The sequence below is a fragment of the Zingiber officinale genome, chromosome 1A (genome assembly GCF_018446385.1).
Source record: "Zingiber officinale cultivar Zhangliang chromosome 1A, Zo_v1.1, whole genome shotgun sequence".
NCBI lineage: Eukaryota > Viridiplantae > Streptophyta > Magnoliopsida > Zingiberales > Zingiberaceae > Zingiber > Zingiber officinale.
In genome coordinates, this window is record NC_055987.1 from 44,867,125 (window position 1) to 44,894,765 (window position 27,641).

At 35.5% G+C, this 27,641-nt stretch overlaps 1 protein-coding gene and 1 non-coding gene across 6 annotated transcripts; one reads left to right on the forward strand and one right to left on the reverse strand.

The window, feature by feature from the left end:
- Nucleotides 1-372: 372 nt before the first annotated feature.
- On the reverse strand, nucleotides 373-479 carry LOC122039324. The gene has a single exon (XR_006128168.1). It is a non-coding gene; the product is annotated as a small nucleolar RNA R71 (small nucleolar RNA).
- A 16,251-nt stretch (nucleotides 480-16,730) lies between these two features.
- LOC122024062 (serine/threonine-protein kinase CTR1-like) lies at nucleotides 16,731-27,325 on the forward strand. 5 transcript variants are annotated; one of them, XM_042582593.1, is made up of 16 exons: nucleotides 16,731-17,564; nucleotides 18,233-18,531; nucleotides 18,616-18,760; nucleotides 19,338-19,453; nucleotides 20,461-20,636; nucleotides 21,525-21,821; nucleotides 21,928-21,968; nucleotides 23,451-23,519; nucleotides 24,130-24,230; nucleotides 24,319-24,403; nucleotides 24,483-24,581; nucleotides 24,677-24,745; nucleotides 25,846-25,977; nucleotides 26,141-26,235; nucleotides 26,862-26,984; nucleotides 27,062-27,325. In XM_042582593.1, exons 1-15 carry the CDS (start codon nucleotides 17,001-17,003, stop codon nucleotides 26,950-26,952), a joined length of 2,379 nt encoding a protein of 792 aa, XP_042438527.1. In that variant the 5' UTR covers nucleotides 16,731-17,000; the 3' UTR covers nucleotides 26,953-26,984; nucleotides 27,062-27,325. The 5 variants fall into 5 exon arrangements, 2 of the variants coding, with proteins under 2 accessions (XP_042438527.1, XP_042438536.1); XR_006123332.1 differs by lacking the exons at nucleotides 26,141-26,235; nucleotides 26,862-26,984; nucleotides 27,062-27,325 and adding exons at nucleotides 24,860-25,061; nucleotides 25,146-25,231 and having other exon boundaries at nucleotides 25,308-25,890; XR_006123319.1 differs by lacking the exons at nucleotides 26,141-26,235; nucleotides 26,862-26,984; nucleotides 27,062-27,325 and adding an exon at nucleotides 24,860-25,231 and having other exon boundaries at nucleotides 25,308-25,890.
- Nucleotides 27,326-27,641: the final 316 nt, after the last annotated feature.

Genomic DNA, 27,641 nt, shown 5'->3' on the forward strand with positions numbered 1-27,641 from the left:
GAGCTATGACAAACAAACCTCTAAAGGACTACATAACATCTTATGCAAGGGATCTCAGGTCTAGCATCACCAAACCTCCCATTAAGCCCAATAATTTTAAAATCAAGCCTGCGGTTATTTCTATGGTTTAGCAGAATCAATTTGGGGAAGGACCCACCGATGACTCAAATCAACATTTAGAGATATTCTATGAGATATGCGGCATAATGAAGATGATTGGTGTCCTAGCTGAGGTCATAAGATTGCTTTTTTTTTGGATTTTCTTTGAGGGACAGAAAAAGTCTGGCTCAATTCTTTGTTTTCTAATAGTATAACAACATGGGAGCGGTGTGAACAAAGATTCTTGGAGAAGTTCTACCCTCCAAGTAAAGCAGTCATATGAGAAATCTAATTGCAAGCTTCAGGTAGAATGATGGGGAATCTTTATTTAAAGCTTGGGATAGATTTAAAATGCTAAAATTATGGCCTTATCATGGATTGGAGAACTGACTAATGATACACACTTTTTACAATAGTATCAACTATCAAACTAATGTCTCCTTAGACTCTGTAGTAGGTGGAGCTCTCGTGCACAAGGGACTTGATGGAGTAGAAGAGAAAGTGTGGCACTCAACTATCATCAGTGGGCATCAGAGCGTAGCGACAATCCAATCAAAATCCTTGGAAAATATGATGTAGACACTTTGAATTTAATTTCTACAAAGATGGATGCCCTAACCAAAAGATTTGACTTGATGAACACTAATATGGTAAATGTTATTGTCACAATTTGTGAAGTGTGTGGAGATATGTAACACATAAAAGAAGCTTGCCCACTTGGAGCCATTACTACATAGTTGGCTCAAATTGAACAAGTTTATGCAATTGGCAACTTCAACTTAAGGCCAAACAACCCTTACTTGAACACATACAATCCCAGATAGAGGAATCATCCAAATTTCTCCTATTGTAACAATCAAGAACAAGGGCAGTCATTGGGCTATCAACAAAAGCACCAACCCTTAAAAATAGAGAAGCTCCTTAAAGAAATTTAAGCCACTCAATTGGAAATGAAGAATGATCTCAAGCAATATAATGTAAGGATGAAAAATTCTAAGAAACATTTGAAGGTGCTTGACAATGAAGTGAAACAATTGACAAGTTCTTCTTCAAGAACATAGGGGACTTTTCTAGGGAATCTAGAGCTGAATCTTGTTGAACATTGCAATTTTGTTGAGTTGAGAAGTGGACGGACCTTAGGGGAGCTCCAATTGACTGCTAAGAAAGGAATTGAACAAATTGGAGAGCCTTCTCCTTGCTTTTCTAACAATGGGCATGCTCTGCAAATCAGCCATTTCATTCTCCTTGGTGAACAATTTTTCTTTGTCTAAATTTCATTTCTAAAGGTAATACTATATTAGTATTCACCACCATATTGAAATCTTCTATATAAAAATTGTTATACTAATACCATACCAAAAATTTAGTATACTAAAACTTTGGTATACCAAAGTTTTGATATAGTATGAATTGCATACCGATCGTGTAAGTACCCCAGGTTGGAAGAATACTAATAGGGGTTAATCCCTTCTATTTCGTCAATCACGCCCAAGCACCCCGAGCTCTATTAAATAGAGTTTGGGAGGAAAACACCAAGCTATTTTCCCGTCACTAGTTGACTGGTAACACTAGTCGACTGGTCCTAAGTGGAATTTGACTATTATAGGCCAATGACTTCATACAGTCGACTGTTATAGTGTACCAGTTAATTGCTATAGTAACAGTCGACTCCTACAATACCTGCTACAATAACAGTTGGCTGCTACAGTGATGGTTGGCTACTACAGTACCCAACAACTATTTTCGCAGCCATCGGGCATATTGATGCAATCGACTTCCAAGGTTTTAATGTCTAACAAATATGTTTAAGAAAGCCCTAGTTGTAGGCTAGGCAAGGGAAAACTCGATAGATCGTGGAAGTGAGGTGGATTCGATAGGTCTGGAGGACCTTATCCCTGGGTAGCCGAATACTGAGTCTTGGTTATACATGGAAAGTCCTAGTTGTAGGCTAGGTAAGGAAATCTCAGTAGATCGTGGAAGCTAGGTGGATTCGATAGGTTTGGAGGACATGATCCCTGGGTAGCCGAATACTGAGTCTTGGTGAGTGAAGCCAGGTGGAGAAACACCCTAGGGGGTGGTAACCTTAGGTTATGGTGAGTGAAGCTAGATGGTGAAAATCCTAGAGGGAGATAACCTTAGGTAATGAGAAGTCTTGGAGGAGTGAACTCCAAGTAAGGTGGTCGACTAGACCAGCGAATCTTGGTAAATCTAAGTTTAGGTTTACCATAGTATTCTGTGTTGCTATTATTGTTGTTGACTAATATAGTATTGCAAGAAAAGTCTTAGTGGATCAGGCGATCAGACACTGAGCAGGCAAGTCCAAACAGGCTTGGAGTAGTTCTACTGTTTAATATTACTCATGCATTATATATATTACTGTGGTAACCTTTGTGTTGCAGGAATATTCTGTTTAACTCTGTTTTACAAATCTGGCCTGATCGGTCGACCGAAAGTAGGGATTGGTTGACCGAACCAGCTTGACTTATATAAGAGATCAATTCAGACCAAAGCAGAGCACGTTCCAATCTAAGGTTGATCGATCGATCGAACCAAAGGATCAGTTGACCGAACCTTGATGACTCAGAACAGATCAGATCGAGCCAAAGCAAAGAAGGAAGTCAGGATGATCGGTCGACCGAACCAGAGGATAGGTCGACCGAAAGATCATCACATTAATGGGCATTAAGTGTGAATCTCGGTGAACAGGGAAGTTCTTTGTTCAGTCGGCCGAACAAAGAGATCGGCCAACCGAACCATTAAACATCATTAATGTCGAGGATCGGATCTCAACGAAGAAGGAAGGGAGTGGGTTCCGTCAATCGAACCCATGTATCAGTCGATCGAACGTTGGCAAATCTTATAAAAAGACCTCGAGGTTCGAGGCTTAGCAACCAAGCAAGAAATCTGTTCGAAGTTCATCTCTGTGCAAGTTGTGGTTCGTGCTACGACTACTCATCTTCATAAGCAAGCTACTGCTTCAAGAAGTGTCGACCGAGCTTCAAGTTTTATATACTGTTAGTATAATTTTATATTGCTTGCATTGTACTTAATTCAAGTAAGATACTAGGTTGTTACTATCTTACTCATCTACTTGTACGCATTGCTTCTTTTCGAGGTTTTCGGAAAGAAAAGTTTTAGTGAATTGGCCAATGGTGCAATTAAGGATCGCGGGTCTTGGAGTAGGAGTCGACCTAGACTCCAAACCAAGTAACCAAACGAGTCTTTTACTTTCTGCTACATATTCTGATTGTCTTTTAAAACACGAAAAGAAAAGTTTTTAGAGTGCGATATTCACCCCCCCCCCCCCTCTATCGCACTCTTTTGATCCTACAGGGCATAGAAACTAGACCAACCTAACCATAGCATTTGACCCATGTACATTCACTCAGCACTCGTTCTCGCCAGACCAACCTAGACCTAGCCTTCTAGCCTCCTCTATTAGGCTCGCGCCCCTCGGATGTCTCCCCATCCTTCACGCCTTACCTTCTGGAGCTTCCATCGACCTTGTCATTATTGCCAAGTCTTTATTTGCCAAGAGGCCATGTCTCCGAGACTTCATCCATTGTCAAGTCACACTTGGACTTACGTTGCCAAGACTACATACTTGGACTTATACCGTCAAGACTCATCCTTGAACTTTTCTCCTTTGCCAAGATCATACTTGGACTTTCTTTGTTGTACCTGTATCTTGCACACTCACAATGCATATCAAATATAATGATAAGCCTAACTTAAATCTTTGCCCAAATATTAAAACCTACGGTACCTAGATTGCTCCAATAAATCTTATTTGTTAAATCCTTAGAAAAAGACATATTTATAACTCAAATATATGTAGATGATATAATTTTTGGTTCAACAAATATAAAATTCTTAAAAGAGTTTGTTAAAGTAATAGAAAATGAATTTGAAATGAGTCTAATAGATGAACTTAACTTTCTTTTTTAGACTTACAAATAAAACAAATCAAAGAAAAAGCTCAGACCGATATGCAAAATAAAAATCAACAAGTTACAAATATCAATGCATGTATAGGAGATCATACTACAAAATAAAAGTCGTATTATTCTAACAAAGCTAAGATTGATATAGAAAAAAACTATAAATGCCAAGCAGCGGAAATTAACTTAAACAACTCAAACAGAAATCCGAATTCGAGTGGGACTAGCAGCAAGGACCTCTGAGCGACACAACACATCATATATCTGCTAATCTGAAAGTCAAAGAAAAAGTAAGGGGTAGTGAGTACAACAACTTAGTGGGTATAAGAAGATAGTACATGATACTATATATAAGGAGATCAAAAGATGCAGTCTCAGGTAATAATACTTACTATAAAAGTAAAAGTACCGACATAAAATCATCTACTAAACAAAGCATAACCAACACCTTAACCCTTCACTGATCTTCTCTACTAGGTATAACCAATAAATCAGGAGTACATATAGTACATTCAAAAACTACTTGTATAAACTCAGCACATAACAAGCATATAACAAACATATAATAACCTGACTGCATGCAACAACATGCTACCATGAATGGATCTCGTGGGAAGTTAGGGTATCCACTATCTGCTGGCAATAATACATGCTACCACCATCTGGTCTAGTGGGTAGATAGGACGAGGTAGCTATCTAATTCCTCAGCTACTGACATCGGGTGATAATACACGCTACCACCAACCAGTCTAGTGGGCAGTCAGAGCATATAAATGTCACTGTCTGTGAGTGATAATATACACTACCACTACCTGGTCTAGTAGACAGACAGGACATGTAGCTATCTAGCTACGGACTATGGGTGACAATATATGCTACCACTATCTAGTCTAGTGGGCAATGCAGAGGTAAATGTATACACACAATAATAACCAAACCAGCTGAAATAACCACATCCACAGGTAAAGCTCTACAAGCTACACATGATATTGTAAACATAATGACACAAGTATAAATAATAATAAATGACATGGATAGCAACACTTCATGAATATCAAATAGACTAAATGTAAGGATAAATAATAAAGTATCAACTCAAGAAGCAAATAGTGTAAAGTCAAGGTAAGCAATAACTGTTGTGTAATCAATAAACAACAATAAATAAGTATTCATTAATATGAAAGAACTAAAGAGGTCAAAGCAGGAATTATCCATCTCGATTGTAGATTGTCCTAATCGTCTTCACATCAAGGGGATCTACTTTGAGTTCGAATCCTACAAGTATAGGATACAAAATAAATTTAAGAATTCATAATATGTAAATCCATCAATCTACCCATCCGATTAGTTCTTCCATTAGCTACTAATTAATAACTTAATTCACTCTTAATTGATGTCTAATCAATTATCAAAGTCAATTAATCTTAATTAATCAAATGAACTTTATTTAAATGACTCTTAATTTACCCATTTAACTCAATCGGTTGAACTACTTCAATTATCATGCATCAATTAATCAATCTTAATTCATCAATTAATTTGATTAATTAACCAACCTAATCATTAACAAATAATATATCAATTAATATTAAACGATCTATTAACATAATCCATTACCTCTCTCTATTCTCTTTTCCTCTTCAACTTAACAATTTGATTCATTCTGTAGCTAAATCAATTCATTAGGTACCTCTTGATTAATTAATCTACTAATTAATTAATAGATCCTTAATCTATTTACTCACCTGATTATTAATTAACCAAATAATAAATCCATTAATTATCAACATTAACCATATGTTAATTGACCTAATAATCATTATAATCAAATCATATTAATTCATCTAATTAACCCTTCAATATTATCTATTAGTAAATCAATTAAACTATCAATTAATCAATAAATTTACCCAGATTAAATCTTCTTCTTCTCAACAGCAATCTTAGGGCGGTGGGGGCTGATCAGTGGTCAGCGGCATCTATAGGCAGTGGTGCGGTTGAAGACAGTAGAGGGCGGCAGCGACTCGAGCGCACGAGAACAATCGAGGACTGCTCGTGATAGCAAGCTGGGATTGACGGCTTCGGCAGTGTAGGGAGCCGTCAGAATAGTGGACGGTACTTCGCGTGGGCAGGGAAACCCTTGCGACAATAGAGCAGCAGAGAGGTGCATGCGTACTGCTCACATGATAGAAGGCTCTGCCAGCGTTTAGCATTCAGGGAGCGACACTTCTGTTGCGCGTGTGGCGAAGCACCGTAGTGTGCGGATGTTTGAAGGAGCGACGCGGAGGGGAGAAGATGCCAACATCGGCCTATTACGTGGGCAGGGGAGCGATGTCGGCGATCAGCTAGCAGGCGATGTCGAGCGCGGCAGACGCGCACGCGCTGTCGCTCGGTTGGGGGAGGGGAGGAAGGTAATGACGAAAAACTGAACTTCTTGTTTAATTACAAGAACATAAGTTTGACTTCCATCAACTCCTAACTTAAATAGGAAATTCTAAAATAGACTTTTTTTTCTTACTCATTTATTCTTATAAAATCTAAAATGATTCATTTAAAAATTTAGAAAAAATTTCATTAAATTCTAATAAAGTCTATAAATTTATTTCCTTATTAATTATTTTATTTTTATTTTCCTAAATAAATTCATTTAGTTCTAATTTTAATCATTATATATATATATATATATATATATATATATATATATATATATATATATATAGATATATATATATATATATATATATATATATATATATATATATTTGGCATTTTACATTTACAAATTATGTAAATAATTTTTTCTCTCTTAAAATAAGCTATATTTCAAAATCTTCAGGGAGAATGTCAAAATAAGGGGAGCAAAATTTAAAAATAATAATAATAATAATAACTTAAATTTTTTTAAAGCTTCTCTAAACACGTTCTTTTGTGTTAAATTTCTTTAAGTATTATATTTTTTATTTAACTTTGAATCACGTTTACCATAAATAAAAAAGGAGCATTTTGTTAATTCTGAAAATACCAGCTAATCAAATTTAGTTTTGATAATAGCAAAAGGTTCAAAGTTAAGCTGTATTGTGATCTAACAAGCTTACCTAAGTGTGTAGGCAAGACCTAGCTGAGGCTAGGCAACGAAGTCCTAGTCAAGGGATTGAGCACGAAGTCCTGGTCAAGGGATTAGGCACCATGTCTTGGTTGGGTGGACTGGACAGAAGACTTGCCAGATTGAGAACATCAGGCGGAAGTCTGGGGTCACGAACACCAATGCGGAAGTCTAGGCGGGTCGAGGATCGGACGTCTAGCGAGAGTCCTAGAGGTTAAGGTTAGAAGCTAAGTAAAAGTCCAAATAGGTGTTTGGCAAAAGGTAAATTCTCTTGAGAGTAGGAGGTGAGAGCGCGCTCCCCATTGAGAGAACAGTAGGCGTCGGTCCGACGTAGGGTTTCGGGAAATATAAAAGTCAGGATCGGGCAGTTCAAGACTGTCGGAATATTCTTATTTCATATTATATATTTGTTTATGCTAACTCAGTTTTGTAGAGTTAACAATGCCTGGATGAGCTGATATAAGCGCTTGGATGGATCCAGCAACCTCAAGATATAGGCGCCTGAAAGTTGTTCAGGCACCTCTATCACCTCGGCGTGATAAGCAAGGTGAGGTGTCAGCTTCTAGTTGACCGACACATGTTAGATTGAGGTGCCTAGGATAGGATAGAGACGAATAAGAGGAGCTCCACTCAGCGCTCACCATAACAACAATCCAAGCGCCTCAAAGGGATTGAGGTGCCTTAACAAGGCTAAGGCATGACAAGCTTGGAGTCGATCAGCTTCGGTCCAAGAGCCTCAATGGCATAGAGGTGCCTGGATTGCCCTTATAAGCAGAGCTCAAATAGTGTACTATACACAACTCTTGATACACTTCTTCAATTAATACAAAGCTCAAAAGCTTGCTACATTACTTCGATTTCAGATGCTACTATGCTGCAACACTACTCTGACAACCGTACTCTTCACAAAAAATTATAATTGTTGGTATTTTTACTTTAGAGCAATACTTGTATTTTCATACTCAAATTGTGTAACATTCGAACTGATAGTGGATTGTCCAATGAAAGCAATCAACGATCGCGAACTTTGAAGTAGGAGTCTTCACAAGCTCCAAACCAAGTAAAAAAGAAAATTATTAGCATTATTTTATTTTCTGTCTTTAATCTCCGTTGCGTATCTTTTGAGTTTTTACGAAAAAGTGAAAAGTCACAAGCGCTATTTACACCCCCTCCCCCTCCCCCTCTAGTGCTATTTTCTCAATCCTACAAGCTTTTAATTATGCAGCGTGCAATGCGCGTTACGGAAAGCGAATTTGTGCACTGTGAAAAATCATTTTTGTTGTAGTGTTTCACTTGGGTATTCAAAACCAGGTTGAGATACTAGTAGAAATCCATAACTATCTATTTATTCAATGATTTCTTCACCTGAAGCAAGGATCGTTGGGGGAAGTTTTCTGATTATAACATTCTTTAGAATTTTTTTTTATTTCACCTGAAAAGGTGATCAACTGGTAAAATTTTTTTGATGATTATCAAACCAAGATACCTTCCCACTGCAAGGTAATGAAAATGTATTAGACTCTGTCATGTAGTGTAGGAATGCTAATTTATCAGTCATGTTCCATCCCGACAACATTGAGTATGCTAAAAAATCACTGATCATCTATAATAATGAAACATACAATTTAAAATTAGTTTTACTAGCAACATCATAAGTTACCGACCTCATATTCTATAATTCATTCAACTCGGTAATCAGAGGTTGCAAGAAAATATCTATTTTATCGTTGTGATTGGTTGGACCAGACATAAGCACAATAAGGAACATAAATTCATCTTTCATACACATTCATGGTAGTAAATTGTATGATGTTAATATTGTAGGTCCACATTAGGTTAGCTAGAGGTGGAGGTGAATAGACCTGAAAAAGAAGTTAGACAAATCTCTTGCTATTTAAACTAAGCAAGGATACAATATTAGTTAAACAATAAGATAAAAATAGAAAGTAAGAAGGCTAGAGTTTACTTGGTTATAACCTAGATGGTTGTTAATTCAAGGAAAGTTAAAGCTCACTAAAAAACTCATTCATTGAAGACGGAGAAGCCTCTTACACACTTTGAAAGCCCAGGAATTACTAGAAAGATGAATACAATGATTGTTACATAATTCCTAACTCTAGGGGGCTTTTTATAGTCTCTTGGGATAAGATTACCATTGGTTGACGTGACTCGGAGGCGCCTCCACAGGGATCTAGGGCACCTCCACTGTGGATAAAGTTTTATCCTAACTGTAATGGTCACCAACGTCTCTGCCACGTTGGAAGGCGCCTTCGTGCCTCTGCTTAAGGTTCCTTCACTGATGCTTGAGGCGCCTTCGCTTGATCTTAAGGTTTCTTCGTGCCTTTGCTAGATAGCTCCAACAGCGGGCTTCCGAGGCACCTCCATACAAGCGAGGCCCCTTGGATCTTCAAGATCAACCTTCAAGCTAATCTTCTTTGATCTTGCTCGCTTGGGTGATGCTTCGGTCGTCCAAAATTTAACTCACCTGAATCCAACTCCGGTCTTCTCCTCAACCAGGCTTCCTCTCTGATTTCTTGTCCCTCAGATGTGTCATGCGCTTCCTTCGTGTCCGCCGGTATACTCTTCCACAGCACCTCATCCCTCAAATGCACTGAGCCTATCGACTCACTTCCAGTGTCACCATTCTAGTTGGTTGCGTCTTATGCTCGACTTATTTGTGTTCTTAAGTTCCTGCACACTTAGACACAAGGCATCAAAATCATAGGACCTAACTTAACTCGATTGACCACAACAAAACTAACATGTGGTACTTACAAATAAACTGGTTAAGATTAATATTACTGTCTAGACTGACCAAATGGTCGAAATTGATCTGCAGAAAGTCTTAATCTCACATTACGTTGTTCCATTACAAAGGAGGAAAATATAGTATCTCTTAGAGTGTATACTAAAATCCTAGCTTTTTGTATTAACATTTATTTAGAAATAAGAATCACATTGGTAAAAAATGTCTACATTTATATGCTAAGTGTAGTTGTTCAATTAATTTATATTGTAGATAACATGGTATATGGTGTTACACACAGAAGATCATGTTATCAGTTCTTTATAAATTATAAACAGTAGCTCACGACTAAGATGGATAGGAATAAACCATTGAAATAGTCGTAGTGTAATTTGGTATTAGTTTATCTTAACTATAAAATTACACTAGTACACTCTGAGTGTATTTAGCAGGACCATTTAAGGTAAGTTCTTTTTGTGCTGACTTAATAAAAGAACAAGACCTTAGTTATTATGAAAGTGTGTGCTCTTAATCCTAATATAACAACAAGCACATATATTTAGTATTCATTTTTTTAACTTATCAAAGGTGAGATTTAGCTTGATAAATCAAAAGGCCCGATAAGTTGGGAAATGATATTACTTATAGTGTGTGTTGTTGATTATAGAAGGAAACTGTGTCCTAGTAATCTAGGTTGATAATGTCCCCAAGAGGAGCTCATAAGGATTATCATATTAAACCCTGCATGTGGACTTAATTCGACATGACAATAAAGTTGAGTGGTACTACTCTTGGACTAAGACATTAATTAAAGAGAGTTATCAGTAACTCATTTAATTAGTGAACATTTAGCATCTTAAACACAGGGAGACTAACACACTCATAATAAGAAGGAGCCCAAAATGTAATTTGGGATTGGTGCGATAGTTCAATAATAATTCTTTAGTGGTATAAATTATTATTGATAAAATTAAGTTGGGTGTTCGAGGCAAACACAGGAATCTTAATTTCATCGAGAGACCAAAACCAATTCCTCCTCTCGATCCCTATCGTAGCCTCTTGTATATAGATAATTATACCAACCGCATACCCACTTCCTACCCACCCTTAGGTGGCCGGCCAAGCAAGCTTGGAGTCCAAGCTTGGGCCGGCCAAGTCAAGGGTTGAGTCAAGTTGAGGGGGTCGGCCATAGCTTGGAGCCCAAGCTTGTTGTGGCCAACCCTAATAAAATTAAAAGGATTTTATTTTAAAATTTTTTTTTATGTGGATATCATGGTTTTAAATAGAGAGTTTAAAATTTAAAATTTTCCTTTTATAGTTTTAATTTCTACAAAAGATTAAGTGAAATATTTGATATCTTTCTTTATTTGTAGTTAAAAGGAAGATTTTAATTTTTGATAAAACTTTCCTTTTTTGTAACCATGTTCATGATTTAAAAAGAGAGTTTTAAAATTAAATATTTCCTTTTATAAGTTTCTACAAAAGATTAAGAAAAAATTTGATATCTTTCCTTATTTGTAGATTGAAAGGAAGATTTTAATTTTAGAGAAAACTTTCCTTTTTGGAAATCATCCACATGTTTTAATAGAGAGATTTTAATTTATAAAATTTCCTTTTATAACCAACCATGAAGGGAAAAATTATTAGAGAAATTTTTATTAAAAATTTCGGAAGCAAATTAAGAAGTTTTAATTCTTGTGTTATTAAAACTTTTCTTGCTTGGAGCTATGAGGTGGCCGACATGTTGATTTAAGAAAAGGAAATTATTTTTAATCAATTAAATTTTTTTTTATGACAAAGAAAATAAGAAAATTTTTATTTCAATTTTTTCTTATTTACCAAGACCAAGGATTATAAAAGAGAGGGAGACGGTGCCTTCATGAGACACAACTCTATTCTATCTTCCTCTCATCTCTTCCTTGGTAGTGGTCGGCCCTTGCTCCGTGGGGTCCGATCACCTATGATATAGGAGATTACAAGTAGAGGAGCTTAAGTTTACCTTTAAGCAGAGATTAAGTTTGCCTTGAGGTTCATAGAACAACTTAATTTAATATCAACGAAACTATCACCTTGGCTTTACGAAATCAACCTCATCATTATTACCTTCACATTACATAACTCACTGAAGACATGGACACAACTTTTGTTGTACAACAAATACCTTCCTTACTCTTTAAAAAAGACGATTAAAGGAAAATATCTCAACGTCAAAATGCAAAAAGAGAAACATCTATTTCTTTCTTATTAGAAGGGACGTCCAAAGAATAAAATTTATAAATGAAATTTATAACGAAACACGGCTAACAAGAGTTATTGAAGTTCTTTAAAAAAAACAATCTAAGAAGAAAAAGTCAACAATTTGTCGAGACTTCATTTCTTCTCATTGGAGTAGAATAATATATAAATAATAAAATATATTGATATCAAAAATATAATATTTGAAAAAATAAAATTAATAATCGTTTGATTTAGCTCAAAAGGCCTCTCGGCCTCACAATCGATTCACCTTCGGTTAAGGAGAATAATACAATTATGAATTTAATTCTATTTAGAATTTTTAAAGTTATTCGAGCATTAATTTTTATAATTTGTTAGAATTTTTTTAAAAATATTATATTTATTTTTTGAAAGACTTACTCTAGATAATTAAAGTTTTTCTTGAAATTGTCTTTTATTTTATAAAACACAGATCAGGATATCAAATTATAAAAGGAGTCGGGAACTCACGTAATAAATAAATTTTCAGTCAATAAAATTTTAATTTCCTTTTCCTTAGGTGCGAACCAATAATTGGGTGAGGATTGTATTTTTATTGGTTCGCTGTATTTTATCATGTGTGAATATTATAACCGTTATGATTTATAATTATTACAATAGGATATTAGCTAATATTAGATTGATTTAAACATGATCTCACTTGTACTTATATTATAACAGTCGTGATTTTTAGTGGCTATAACATTCAGATTTGCTGAGAAAATAAAGAGTGATTCAAGTAATAAAAATAGGATAAAAAAACTATTTCGATGATTAATGGAAACGGATGCCTGTTGATGTCCTTTCAAATTTTGTCCAAGATGATTTACGTTACATACTAAATTAGTGTATAAATATTGTTAAAATTAATTATAGAGACTGCTAAATTATATTATCTATACTATTAAATTGCTATTTCAATTACTGTTAAATTAACAATTTAAAAATTGATGTCTTGTGCTAATATTCGCGTTAGTTGGCGGTATACAGAATAAAGCACCGCTCCACCTCCACGTCAGCGGTATACCGTCGCCGCTACGAAACCACGAGCCACCGGCACCTTTAACCTCCTTTCCTCTCCTCTTTGTTTTTTTTTTTTTTTTTGCAGGTAATATGGATTACTAGCTAAAATAATTTCAGTTCATTATTACGTCGAGTCAATAGATCTTAAAAGTAATTATTTTTTAAAATAACAATAATAATAATAATATACTTCCAAAAGACATTTGGTGGAGAAGGAGACAACATCACTTAGGTCTGTCCCATATAGCTCACTTTAATATCCCCAATAATCACTATCAATTGCTTTAATTAACCCAATACCTAATTTTCCACTAGATTTATTTAGGACTAATTAATTCATTGGCTTAGTGAAATTTATCTCCATCAATAATTAAAATGAAATAAATTTGGTTGTGTTCTATTTTTTTTTTGTCCCTTGTCTTTGCTTCTTTAAGCACTCCTATTTTTTTTACTAGAATATTAGTGGCTATGTTAGTGATACAAATAAATAATACAATTTTTTATATATAATAATTTATACAAAAGTAAAAGTTTAGGGGATTGAGACCACTTCTAGAGCAGCCAACTATAAGAGTCTTATCCTTTAGTTTATTTAATATGACTACTAGTAATGCTTTTATTTAATCAAATAGATATATTAGAAGTTATTGCTGGATTTAGCTTGATAAAAATTTAACAAATAAACTTGAACTCAGTTTATTTAGCTCAATTATTTCTGATAATTGTATCATTGTTCCAAGGATACTGCCAAAGGTAAGAGGTTGATAGAGATGGAGATAGAAGATCCAAGATTTGTTGGGCAGATTAATTGTTAAAGATATCCACATTTTGAATAATTATTCTAAAACATTAGATTATTATTATTATTATTATTATTATTATTATTTATAATCTCAATGATGATGAGTACTTGGTGAAAGGCGACACTATGACTAGCTTGGATTCCAAGCTAAGAAGTATAGTTTAGTGCACTTTGTTTTTTTTTCAATAAGTGGAAGGTGGTAGAGCCCATCATGTTGCCCACTATCCAAATTAAGCGTTTAATTGAGTCATTTCTCACTCCTTTGTTTTGTTTTTTTTTTTTTTTTCATTTTGCTCATCCACCCAAATTCAATAGGTCAAGTGATTTTTTTAATAATCTATATTTAATTTTTTGAACTGATTATTCCTGGAGGTGATTAGTTTGACTATATGAAAAATTTTATTGGTCATTAGGATAAATTGAAAAATACTCATGGTTGTCCATTTGGAGCGACTAACGTCCTTAAATTTATCATTCTACTAAAGAAAAATGTCTTATAATATGTCATTTTTGATATTTAAATCATGATGTTTGATTGATTATTAGAGTATTTGATCGGTGTACTATTGTTCCATGGTGATAAAAGGTAAATACGCTCGGTCCCAACGCCCCCACCAACCCGTCCCAAGGTCAACACGAAGAAAGTAAATTTACGGACGACTACTAGCCTTTGAAATAGTAACTAGCACATAAGGGAGATATTTACCTCGATTTTATCAAGATTCGAATCCCAGATCTCATGATGGTAATACTTCATGTGCTAGTCACTAGACCCATTCGAAGGGACTCGGTGTACTATTGTTCCAGATGCATGATCAAGTGACCTAGAAATGCTGGAGAGAAAGTGATGAATGGACAAACATTAATAAAAATTAGTGCTATGATTGGGTATAAAAGAAAATGAGTTGGATTATGTTCTTACTTTATGGAATATACTTTATGGGATAGTGAAATAGATATGGCTGAAAGGCTTTATGGGTTGTGGTATGGGACCGAAAACCCCTATTTAGTCATGTGCTAAGCTTGGCTCGGGTGGAGCCGTGTAGGTCAATGAATATAATTAAAAAAATAAATAAATATAAAAATATTTCATACGATGAGTATTATGGTACATGATTAACTCGACAAGGGTATTTAATGCTATCTTATTAAATAATTTGTTTAATCATTGAGATACTGATGAAGTTGAAGATAATAGAAATACTGACCAACATTATATTCATCTTAATGCCGTAGTGGAGTTGATATTCAAGTGAAGAGTTACCATAATAGGTTTTGGGTTCAAATTGCAAAGTCTATTTTGTTTTAGATTCTCTCACGTAAGAGACCACTTGGCCGATCAAAGTATCTTAGTCATTTTTTTTTTTTTTCAATATAGTTGGGATGATCTTATGCCTTCAAGTGAGGATTGTTGGATGGCATGATTATAACAATATTTATAATAATTTAGACTTCTTTCTTTTCTTTTAAAATAAAAATGTTAAACTTACTCTTCCAAAGGTTTTAATTCCTGTAATTTTAAATATTTTTGGCCATATTAATTTCTTATGTTATATTTAAAGAACATTAGGACATTGTAATGTTGATTTTTAATAACAATATTATTAGAATGTTGATTTTCAAAAATAACTATTGTATTTTAAAAATTAACATCACCTTATTTTTTTTATAGCACCGCAGTGATGAAAATAATAAATAAATATATTTTTAAGAAATTTAAAAGTTACATATATTTTTCAAAAAATTGATCAATTTCAAGTGTGTCCAATGCTCACTTTTCCAACTATTTTATGTTGGTCGCATACGAAGGCGACGTGTGGGAAAATAGCGCAGTCCACGGAGATCTGCAGCATAATAAGAAACGGCCGTCCCGATGGGTACCGTACACACTCGAAGACTACTGATCGACATGGCCGTCCATGTCTCCAATAGGACTATGCCACGTCGCCCTCGAAGTGCATTCTGGTTGGTTCAACCAGCCCAGACTTATGATTTCTTTTCCGACAGAGCCGCGCAGGTTAGCACACGCGCCTGATCCGCGCTGTCGTGTCCGTCCGGCACCGCCTCCCGCCGCTGCGTGGACTTTGAAACGGCAAAACCGACTCGCGCTCCCACGTGCGCCATCACGGCGCGCGCGTTATCCGTCAACCCTGATATTTTCTGGAAATTTTGCAGTTTACACCTAAAATATTTTATTTTTAAACCAAAAGAAAATTATTATATTGGAAAAATTAAAATAACACTTTTTAAATGAAAAACAACAATACCTCTTATATTTTTTATTTCAAAAATACTTTTATTTCAATTATTCAATTATAATCACAATTTCAATAATCTAAAATAAAATTATTTCAACTTAATCATTATTCTATTAAACTATTCATTACCAATTTATCTATTTTTTCAAAATTTAATTTATTATATATGGTATAATAATATTAAAATAATTTAAATAAAGTGTAAAAATGAGAAACAACTCATTTAACATTTTATCGTCTCATTTTCTCATCAAAGTGGCAAAAGACGAGCAGTTACTAGCCTTTGCCACATTTATCTAGGTAGGTTTTCCTTAAATTTCATGATGATAACACCTCATGTACTAACCACTAGATTCATTCGAGGAAACATCTCATTTTTCCATCAAGCAAAAATATTATATTATTAATTGGAAGGTGATAGTGAAACTTTTAAAGCTGAGCAATTCTGTAAATAGATAAACCTTGGGGGGATAAATATGATTAACAAATTTAATTTTCAATTGTTTCTCCTACACCGCCTTTACCCTCCTCTTTAAGGCGCTTCTCCGGCGGTCGTCTCCTCCGCCACTCACTGCCCATTCATCCTCCTTCCTTCCGATGCATAAGTATTGAGATCGTGGCTCTAATAATCATCGATAAACTTTGTTTATCGATCTGCCTTTTGGTGATTCCCCGATCGGCCGGCGAGGGTTTTCTTTTTTCATCGAGTCCTGGAGACGGCGAAAGATGCCGCGAGCATCAGCTCGTGATTCCCGTGAGCGCACCCGTGAGAATGCCTCATCGGCTGCTCCTTGGCCCGCGTAGCCCGTGCCTCTCAGATATTTCCCCCGCCGACCCCCTTCCTTTGCTTGATCGTATCAGCCGCTGTCGAGTGGCGTCTGGTGGCCTGTATCCGGAGGAGTTTCGGACAGGCCTCGATGAGGATCGACGACCCTTACTCCGCCCCCAGGGCGGTGGCGGCTTGATGCCGACGGCGGAGATGTTTGGCGACCAGGACCGAAGAGTGCTCCTTCCGCTGCAGCGGTTGCCCAGCGTTGGAGGAAGCAGCAGCTTTGTCGGGAGCGTGTTCACTGTGGATGGGAACGTTCTTTCGGGGACGACGGCTACCTTGGAGGGGACGGACAGCCTGTTGGAGGTGGTGGAAGGGTGCAGGGATGCGCTTAGGGAGCGGAATTGGGCGCAGAGGGCGCGGGAGAGCTACTATCTGCAGTCGTCCCTCGCGGCAAGGCTCACCTCGCAAGCGTTCTTGGCCGGCCAGCCGCTCCTCTTGCCTGAGAACTTTCAGGAGACTTGCAGTGAATCGTCCGACTCGGAGACAGTGTCGTATCGCCTCTGGGTGGGTTTCTCTCTTAATGATACACACTGCTCCTTAAAGCTTAGTAATATAGGACTGTCGTATCGCCTATGGGTGCGTTCTTCCATTAATAACGATCGCAGCTTTTTGAATGGAAAGTTTAAATTGGGCTTCTTGTTTGTTGCCAAGGAAGAAAAATTACTACAGGGCCAGGAAGAGAGAATCCGTTTTAACCTTTTTAAATTGGTTACTTCCTATTAAATTTAAATTAACTTCACTTTCTAAGTACTGAATTCGTAGGTTTTCTTATTTTATACTACGTATAGAAATAACCTTGGTAGTTACTTCTCTTTTAATTGCCAATAAATTTTCTCTTCATTGTTTTGCGAGTAAACCTTCTGTTCTTCCACTCATCTTGCACCTCCATCTCATGTTCTCACACTGTAAATCTAAATTTTTTCCAGACTGTCTTGTTCTATCTTCTTCAGTACTTGTCTTCCGTCTTTCTTTTTATATTTGGAATGTATTAAAGCATAATTAATTTTCATGTGTAGCAAGAAGCTATGTGATACATCTGTAAGTGTTTACTTATTTGATGTCCTGTGGGATGTGGTTCTTATAAATCTTTGTCCTTGTAATGGTGATGTTGATACCCATCATTAGTGTAATTGTATTTTTCAGGACAAGCTCACTAAAATTCTTTTGTGCAGGTCAATGGTTGCTTGTCATATTCAGATAAGATAACAGATGGATTCTATAACATTTTGGGAATGGATCCCCACTTATGGGCAATGTGCAATGAACCAGAGGTTGGACGAAGGTTACCCACATTGATGGCGCTAAACACAGTTGATCCAAATGATTCTTCGATGGAAGCCATCCTTGTTGATAAATATGCTGACCCTAATCTTTCACAGCTTGAAGATAGAGCTTTGGAATATTCCTGTGCATTGGGATTTACTTTAGAGCTTGTCGAGAAGCTTGCTAAACTTGTTTCTGATTTTATGGGGTATGCCTGTGGTTATTCTTGCCCAAATTATTAGGAACTTTATGTTGGCTATTGAATCTGAATATTTCTTATGGGAATTTGAAGGGGTGCATTCAAAACAGAGCGAGGAAATCTTTATCGATTGTGGAAATCATATAGCAAAGAACTTAGGAAACGGAAAGGATGTGTTGTCATTCCCATTGGTAACCTGTCTGTAGGACTCTGTAGGCATCGGGCTATTCTTTTCAAGGTAATTTTGTTCCTTCTCTTAACTAAGTGGTCAGACATGATCAATTCACTATGAACATCAAATCTCAATGGACTTTCCTTTTCTTCTGTATTCTTAGTTTGCTCATGGTATCAACAAGAATTTTGCTTGTCCAAGATAAAAGTGTGGTCATATACTTCCTTAATATTCTCATGATATCAGCAAAAGTTTGCTCAATTCTGGCAACTATCAGTATACGTACTCCCTTTTTGGTCGAGATAGTCAATTGTTGAAGTTCATTTCCTCTTAGTTAGAAAATAAAGCATTTTCTCATTCTGAAAGCATGGGATTAATGGATTCATAATCAGAAAATAATGCAAAAAAATTGTATTATGTTTTTTAAAAAGTTCAATAGAACCTTACTGAAAGTTCATTTTATAAACGTTACTATAAACATTTTTCTTGTAGCCGGATATCAGCAAAAAAATTGTATTATGTTTTATAAACCTTACTGAACAGTTTAATGCAAACTTGATTATGTGCTCATACATGATATACTTTTTCATGCACAATTTTATCAGTTGTATCTTATTAGTTATTGCTTCTATTTTTTATGCAGGAATTGGCTGATTACATACGCATCCCATGTCGTATAGCTCATGGTTGTAAATACTGTTCTTCTGCACTTCCATCTTCCTGTTTGGTGAAAGTTGAGGATGCCAAAAAGTCGCTTAGGTTGGTTTTTAGATATAATCTTTTATCCGTGATCATTTGTACTACTCATCTCTTATGTGCAAAAGAAAGGCATTTTTTATGTTGGAAATTTTTGAAGGCTCTGAATGTAGATTCTGGTTAATCTCAAGATGCTAATTGTGCCTCTGTATCTAGTATTAATTTTCAGCTCATGTCCTTGTCCATAAAGAATCCTTAATTGTTCCAAAGGAATTCCTCTATGACTCAAGACGTGCCACTTCTTTATCTTTTATGCTTCACGACTGACCTTGATCTTTTGCCTTCCTTTAAAACTGTTTGTTTCCAATGTGAAGTTTCATGTTTATTTAGCTTTGAATGGCAAACAAGTATGTGATGTTGGTTCAATAATTTGTTGTTGGAGGAACAAACACATTGACTATATGCAGTATTTGTCAGATTATTAAGATTCTACAAGCATGCATTTGGTCAATGTTTATGCATGTATAACAACTATGGAGTTTTGGTGTTTACAACATAAGGTGCCATTTCAAAATTGAATAAAATTCCAATAGTTTTGTCTCTTTGTTTTCCAACTGTTATTTCTCTAATATTCAACTTGTAAAAAAGAAAATAAAATCCATGTCCTTCCCTGGTTATCATTTTACAAAGAAATTATTAGTTTGATCTTTATTTAGTTGATGTACTTGATGCAGAAGTTCTTGCAATGTGAAAAATGGAGTTGATCTTGTAATGGGAAGTATGATGATATTTTTTTTTTAATGGAGAAACAAGAATCAAGACCTGCGTTTAATTGAGATTTTCACTTTTCGGATGGATGGTCAGAACTCCACTTGTTTTTCTTAATCTTTTGGTGGTGATTTGTCATTGAAATATTATATGGACAAAGAACTTTCATTTGTTAAAATTAGTGATTTTTCTCTTAATGTCAGTGTGGAATTAGTGGGATGAATTAGTATCTTTAGTGATGATATATGGACATATGATAATTCTTTATCCTTCATTCACATTATTTGTTTCTAATTTAACAGGGAGTATGTGGTAGATTTAGTTGGGGAACCAGGAAAAGTATGTAAACCAGATTCATCAATTAATGGGCATTTGCTTTCATCACTGCCCTCCCCGTTCCAAGTTCCACATCTGCATGGTTTCAAGAACTCATATACTGAGATGCCTTGGAATCAGATGTTCAATGAAGAGCAAACAGGTACGTTTGTTGGAAATTCTCACTATGCAGCTTGTTGTTCTCTGCCTACTCCACAAATTTTCTTAAAGACACGCTGCAAATAAAATTGGTCATTATTTTCATTCTACTTCAAGAAGATTTCATTTTATTTACCAGTATAAGGCTATCTCATATTTTATATGAGTACTGTCTTCTTGCATGTTTTAGATTTTATGCTAGTTTAATTATTTTATCCTATTTTTTTTCAAAAATTAAAGAAAAATATAATTTTCTCTTGCTTTTCAAAGTTAAAGGTTTTGCAATTCTCTCACAATTGTTTGGTGGAAATATGGGCCTTTGGCTGGAGCACAACAAATTTCTGCATGCACATTGAAAATCTTAGGGTTACCTCTAGTTCTAGGAAATGGAAGTATACTTAAGCTAGCTTTTCAAACAAGATGGCTAGTTGTTATTGCTGCTGACATCCTCATCTTAATCTAATACAATTCTGCATGCATCATCTTCAGTCAACTTGTAATCCTTTTCATGATAATTTATTAATTTTTTCACTTACGGCAGTTTTTCAAATGAGATGACTAATTACTGCTGCTGACACCCTCATCTTAATCTAATACAGTTCTGCATGCATTATCTTAAATTAAGTTGTAATCCTTACATGATAACCTATTTATTTACTTTTCTCATTGTAGTATTCTCAATACTGAAGTACATATGACACATTCGTATATATAGTAAAGAGAGAGAATATTAGGCTTTTGCTAATACCAAAATACTTGTCAGTTGGAGTACTGAAATCAACTGTTAAGATTAACAACTACTTTTCATTCACGAATTTGAGTTGTATGGTCCTAGTCCTGTGTAATATCTTATTCATTGGTTAAAGCAGTCATTATATTTGTACTGAATCAGGAGTCAGTAATGCTGCTTCAAACATATCTATACAAGAAATTTATGCTACAGATGGACAAAGAGATTTTAGAGGAGCTCATATTGAAGATATGAGTCATATGATTATGAAAAACTATTATGTCCCTTCTGAAATGGAAGCCTCCAAACAATTCAATTGGAAGGTAACTGATAGCATGGCTGAGAAAACGGGGAATTCTACGATAGCACGCAGATATCTGAATCTGGAGCCTTCACTTGCTATGGATTGGCTTGAGATATCATGGGATGAGTTGGACATTAAGGAGCAGATTGGGGCTGGTATTTTTCTATTGGAAAATTTTTATAGAGAAACTATTTTCTATTCCTCAAGAATTATGTATATGAGTCATCATAGTTTTATGCTTCTCATGAACATTGTCTTCAGGTTCGTTTGGAACTGTCTTTCGTGCTGAATGGCATGGATCGGTAAGTTCACTTTGCATTTCTGAAATGTAAATTTCTTAATATGTTAGTCATATGTTGATGAATGTGTACCTTTAATTCAAAATAATCAGACACAAAACATACTGCCTTGAAACTTTTATGTAATGTGTTTACTTCCTAGATGGCTTACTATATAAAGCATAAAGTAAAACTAAATAAAATACTCGAGAGCAACTATGTGTAGCTTTAGTAGATGATATAAAATAAAAACAAAATATTCAAGGGTAATTTGTGTAGCTCTAGTAGTTATAAAATTAAAATGCTTGAGAGCAATTATATGTAGCTTTGGTAGATGACAAAATGAGAAACAATTGGTCGAAGTGGCATGGATATGTTTATAGTTAGAAGTTGGTACTTAGAAGAGCTAACTCAATTAGATTCAAGTGGAAGGTGTCAGGGTAGAGGGTTTCCCATGAAAAGTTTAGTTGATATGATATAATGCAATTAATTGATTTAAATACTACTAGTAATATCTCCTTGGATAGAGCTGAACAGAAGGATAAAATCTGTGTACCGCTAAATAGTTTGGACAACTTGCATGGCATAAGGAACTTTCAATATTTAGATTATTGCATGTATAGAGGTGTGTCCAAGGAGTCAAGTGCTGATCCATGTTATTGTGCAACTCATTCTTATATTGAGTGTCCATATTGTCAGTCTTAGGGGGTGCTTGGTTTGCGGAAGGGAATGGGAATGAGAATGAGATTAATAGAAGTGGGGAATGGGAATGGGGGTTTCCATTCCCCCCATTTTGCTCAGTAATGGCCCATTCTCATGTTTGGGAGATTGAATCCGTGGGACCCACCACCAATCCCCCAAACCAAACACCAACTTTCAATCCCTTTCCCATTCCACACTCTCATTTCATCCAACCAAGCACCCCCTTAGTCTCAGTCCATATTTACTTCTCATTGTTGGTATGTTGGTATAACAAATTCTATTCTGATTTGGGTAATATATTGAGTCTACCTGCTTCATAGCAGTCCTTGCACTGCACCTATTGAAAGTAGAACCCTTTTTAGTGACTGAAAACTTAGAACTTGAGCACCATATATGTAAGCTTTCTTTAGCAAAATGGCTCATGTGTAGCTATATGCAGTGATGGTTGTATACAGAACTTAAATCATGAAATTTTGATACATGGCAACCAGTGGCTGGGGATTTCAAGTTCACAGTTAGGCGCTTGTTAAGTTACTTGGTATGTTTTGCATTATGCAATATAGGAACAAAACAGTGACAACTCAACCATGCTGTATTATTCTACTCCCAATTTTACTTAACCATTAAAATTTCTGGTGAGATATCAGACAGTCTGAAAGACAAATAGGATTTAAATTAAACATACTGAGAAGATTTACTCTTTGCAACTGAAGTCATGTCATGATAATACCATTTTGAAGAAGATACTGATCAAAACTATTATGCCAAGTTTTACTTAATGTATAAGTCTATTATCTGCTGCAGGATGTTGCAGTGAAGGTTCTTGCAGATCAAGATTTTCACAATGATCAATTGAAGGAGTTTCTCAGGGAGGTGAGTAAATTGTGGGTAAAGATTATAAATTGTACTGTGCTGTTGTTAGATTTATCAATTAATAGAATTTCAATCATCATGAACATGCTAAGATAGAAGTGATACCCTCCAACAACTCACAGGAAAGTATAAGATGTTGATAGTTTTGTTTAGTTTTTTTTTAATTAACAACTGTTGTAATCATTTTGGAGGATCATGTCAATTTAAACAAATAACATGGAAAAGTGTGTTCACAAATTTTACTTCTTGTTATCTAAAAAAGGATCTAAATTATTGTTTCACCTTCCATTGCCAACATAGGGTACTCATTTTTTTAAAAAAAAAAAAAACTCATAATGTACATTTTAAGCTCCATTTGCCTTCAAAGTTTTGTTTTAAGGAAAACATATATACCCAATCAGAAAAATACTGCATCCTAAAATAATATGATATGGACCTGCTCTATGTAGGTTCTCCAGAATACAAGTTCTGGCCATCTTATGCTGGGAATCAAGTCTTTATGATTGCATCATAAGGCTTATAAAAGTCTTCAATATTTAGTGTTTTTTGTCTGTTTGACATAAATTTCATAATCCTTCAAATGGGTGTCTATTTTTTCTCATGACTGCAGGTTGCCATAATGAAAAGAGTCCGCCATCCTAATGTTGTACTTTTCATGGGAGCTGTCACAAAGCATCCACATTTATCAATTGTTACAGAGTATTTGCCAAGGTATCCCTGTAACACATCTTGTTATTAAAAGGAACAAAGTCATTATCTCAGTTAATATTTGCATCTTAAAATGAATGTCTGAAAACAGGGGTTCCCTGTACCGTCTTATACATAAAGCAGCTCCAGGAGAAATTTTGGACAGGAGGCGTCGGTTGCGAATTGCACTTGATGTGGTTTGTGCCGTTTGTTCATTGTTTACTGTTTCATTTAATTCAAAGCCAGCACTAGTGGCATGACCCATACAAATTGTAGGCCAAAGGTATCAACTATCTTCATTGTCTAAATCCACCAATTGTCCATTGGGATCTAAAGTCTCCTAATCTTTTGGTAGACAAGAATTGGTCAGTGAAGGTATATTGTGGTTCTTCAAGCTTTGCTTGGTTGTTGGATATTTTTTCATTTGAAACCGTCTTTACAATGCATAACCATTGCTCTAATCTTCATAGGTTTGTGATTTTGGATTATCGCGATTCAAGGCAAACACTTTCATATCATCAAAATCTGTTGCAGGCACAGTAAGCAGTTATTTTCCTTTGATTAATCAGTCATTAATATTTTTTATTTAATTTGAGTCAAATTTTATGGTCTTTGATATTGATAAATACCTAAACCCTTACAAAATTGTGTAGCTATCCATGTCAGGAACACGCTTTGAAATTTCAGATAATTTTAATCAGAATCAGTTGAATTGGATTGGGATGGAGAAGGACCGATGTGTTCATTGTCTATAAATGGAAACCCTATGGGAGATTGAAATAGAAGCTAGGAGAACCAGAAGAATTGAAGAAATTGCATAAAGATATGTAAATTTTGCTGGAAGTTGGATGCAATGTAATGAATTCAGTTAGATCAAGCTGACTTTATCAAAAAATGAAAACAGTCATCTAGCCAACTTCTCATTTTCACCATTTCCAGCTTGGATCCTACAGAACACCCTCTAGCCAAAGGCAATTGAAGAAGAGAAGAGAAGGGATATTGAAGTGGTGGAGGAGATATAGCTGGTATCGTTACTGCTATTGTTTGATTGTTGGAATTTTTATGGTCTCAAATGTTCTTACAAGACATCCCATCTTACAGTAAATGTGATGTTCGTGAAAGATAAAAAGAAGGATTTATGGTGTAGTTGGTGTTAGGGACATTGAAGTGGCGGAGAAGATGTAGCTGGTATCGTTACTGCTATTGCTTGATTGTTGGAATTTTTATGGTCTCAAATGTTTTTACAAGACGTCCCATCGTATTACAGTAAATGCCATGTTTGTGAAAGATAGAAAGCAGGATTTAGGTTGTAGTTGGTTTAACCACGACATACTCTTGTTTGTGAGAAAGGCAAAGGATGGGAAAATACATAAACTACAAAATATATTATTGGTTTGTCACAGTTTACTCACATGGTTTCTAGTTACAAAGTAATGATTTCAACAGCACTTTGTCCACTTATGACTGTCAGTTCGTTGGCAGAAAACCTACCTAGGATCTTCTACTGGGTCATGCCAGATTCGACATGTTCTTTGGCTTTGTATTTTGGTTTAAGTACACTGAGAAAACACATCATCTAGAGCGATCCCTTTTTCATACTACGATTTCAGTTGACACGATGGTTTTTGTCATTTTACAGCCTGAATGGATGGCGCCAGAGTTTCTCCGAGGAGAACCATCAAATGAAAAGAGTGATGTTTACAGCTTTGGGGTGATCTTATGGGAACTTTTGTCGATGAAACAACCTTGGCGTGGCCTTAGCCCTGCACAGGTAGTTAACATCTATTGTTCTTAGTTTCAGCTATTCTAACCTACTGAATATTATTGTTGCATTTCTTCTCAAGCCACTCATACACAGACACATCCATCAATAATTTGTATTTTACTTTTACTAACTGGCAATATGGTTGGAAATTTAATGTTCTAATCTTCAGGTTGTTGGAGCAGTTGCCTTTCAGAATAGAAGATTGGCAATCCCTCAAGATACTTGTCCCGTCTTAGCAGCGCTAATGGAATCATGTTGGGATGAGTAAGTGGTGTTCCTCTTATGCTTTTATGAGCTTCCATCCCATTATTATTTGTGCAAGTGAATATCTTCCAAATTCTTCAAATTTGTTGAGTGGGCAAAATAGATTGAAATTGATTCCTAGGAACAAAAAATGAGATAGGAACTTGTATTCTTTGAAGAAGGATGATAGCAACCATCTTTACAATAATTAAATTTTCTTCTGATCAATAGGAAAAATCTGTCGGTTAGATCTCTAGCTTAGGTCTTTCTTCTAACTGCTTGAAGAATTGAACAGAACAAGATTAGATATTCGCAATAAGTTTTCCTTGAAATGAAATGAGGAATTAACTACGAAGGATGATAGGAAATACAATAGTATTCTTATGAACCGAACATACTGTAAATCTATGCATTGGGTGTGAATAGTATGTTTCAAGCCTATGCCTACTAAGTACTAACTCGTTCTGATCATCACACAAATTAGTCTTCTTTGTGTGGTTTAGTGACTATGAGCTCTGCATTATTAAGGGTTATACATGCACTATAGGTTTCGCTTAAACCGTCATCACCTAATCACAAAAAGGGGTTGGCGACTACATTCTCTAAGTGCTTGATCATTTTGGCAGTGATGCTTTATTCTCATGCAGTGATCCCAGGCAGCGCCCGCCCTTCTCCAGTATCGTTGATACCTTGAAGAAGATGCTGAAATCGTCTTCTCCAGCATCATCGTTACATTGAAGTTGTTGATGAAAGCTGCTTGAACGGCACAAGTATCCTCTTTATTGTTTGATTGTAGTTTCATCCAAAATTATTTTCTTGAGTTTTTTTTTTAACCCAAAATGTGAAGAACAAGTGGGGCAGGCTACTCAAGCTAGAGCTGGAACAAAGCTGAGAATGCTACAAGAAAGGTGGCTGTTTTGAAGCTACCACTGGAAGGCGCCAATGCTTGTCCAAAGCTTTTGGAAAAATTGTTTTTAAGTTCTAACAATTCAGCAATAAGACCTCAACCTTTTATACACTTAGATGAAATAGTTATTGTTAGCTTCGATTTAAGTATTTTATGCTAGTGTAAGAGCTAATAAGTTTTCTAGTCGAATGACCTTCGTGATCATTTGAGCAATTGCAGTTGAGCCTTCTATCGTCGTTGATTTGGTTGGTTCATGAGCATGTACGATCGATATCGAAGAAACAAATCGATCAAGCGATAGAATATTAGATGAAGATGGGCTCTTGGTCACCACACTCTTGATGATTTGGTTTACATTCATAATTTGGGTAGTAGTTTTGATTGCAAATTTGGTTTTGAGTCTTGAGTATTGAGTGTGAGATAATTCCTATAATTTAAGAATAATAAATAGCAAAAATTGCATTTCGCAAGTCATTTTCTTTTATTTATTGCTAATTATTTGTATATGTTTGTTGAAGAA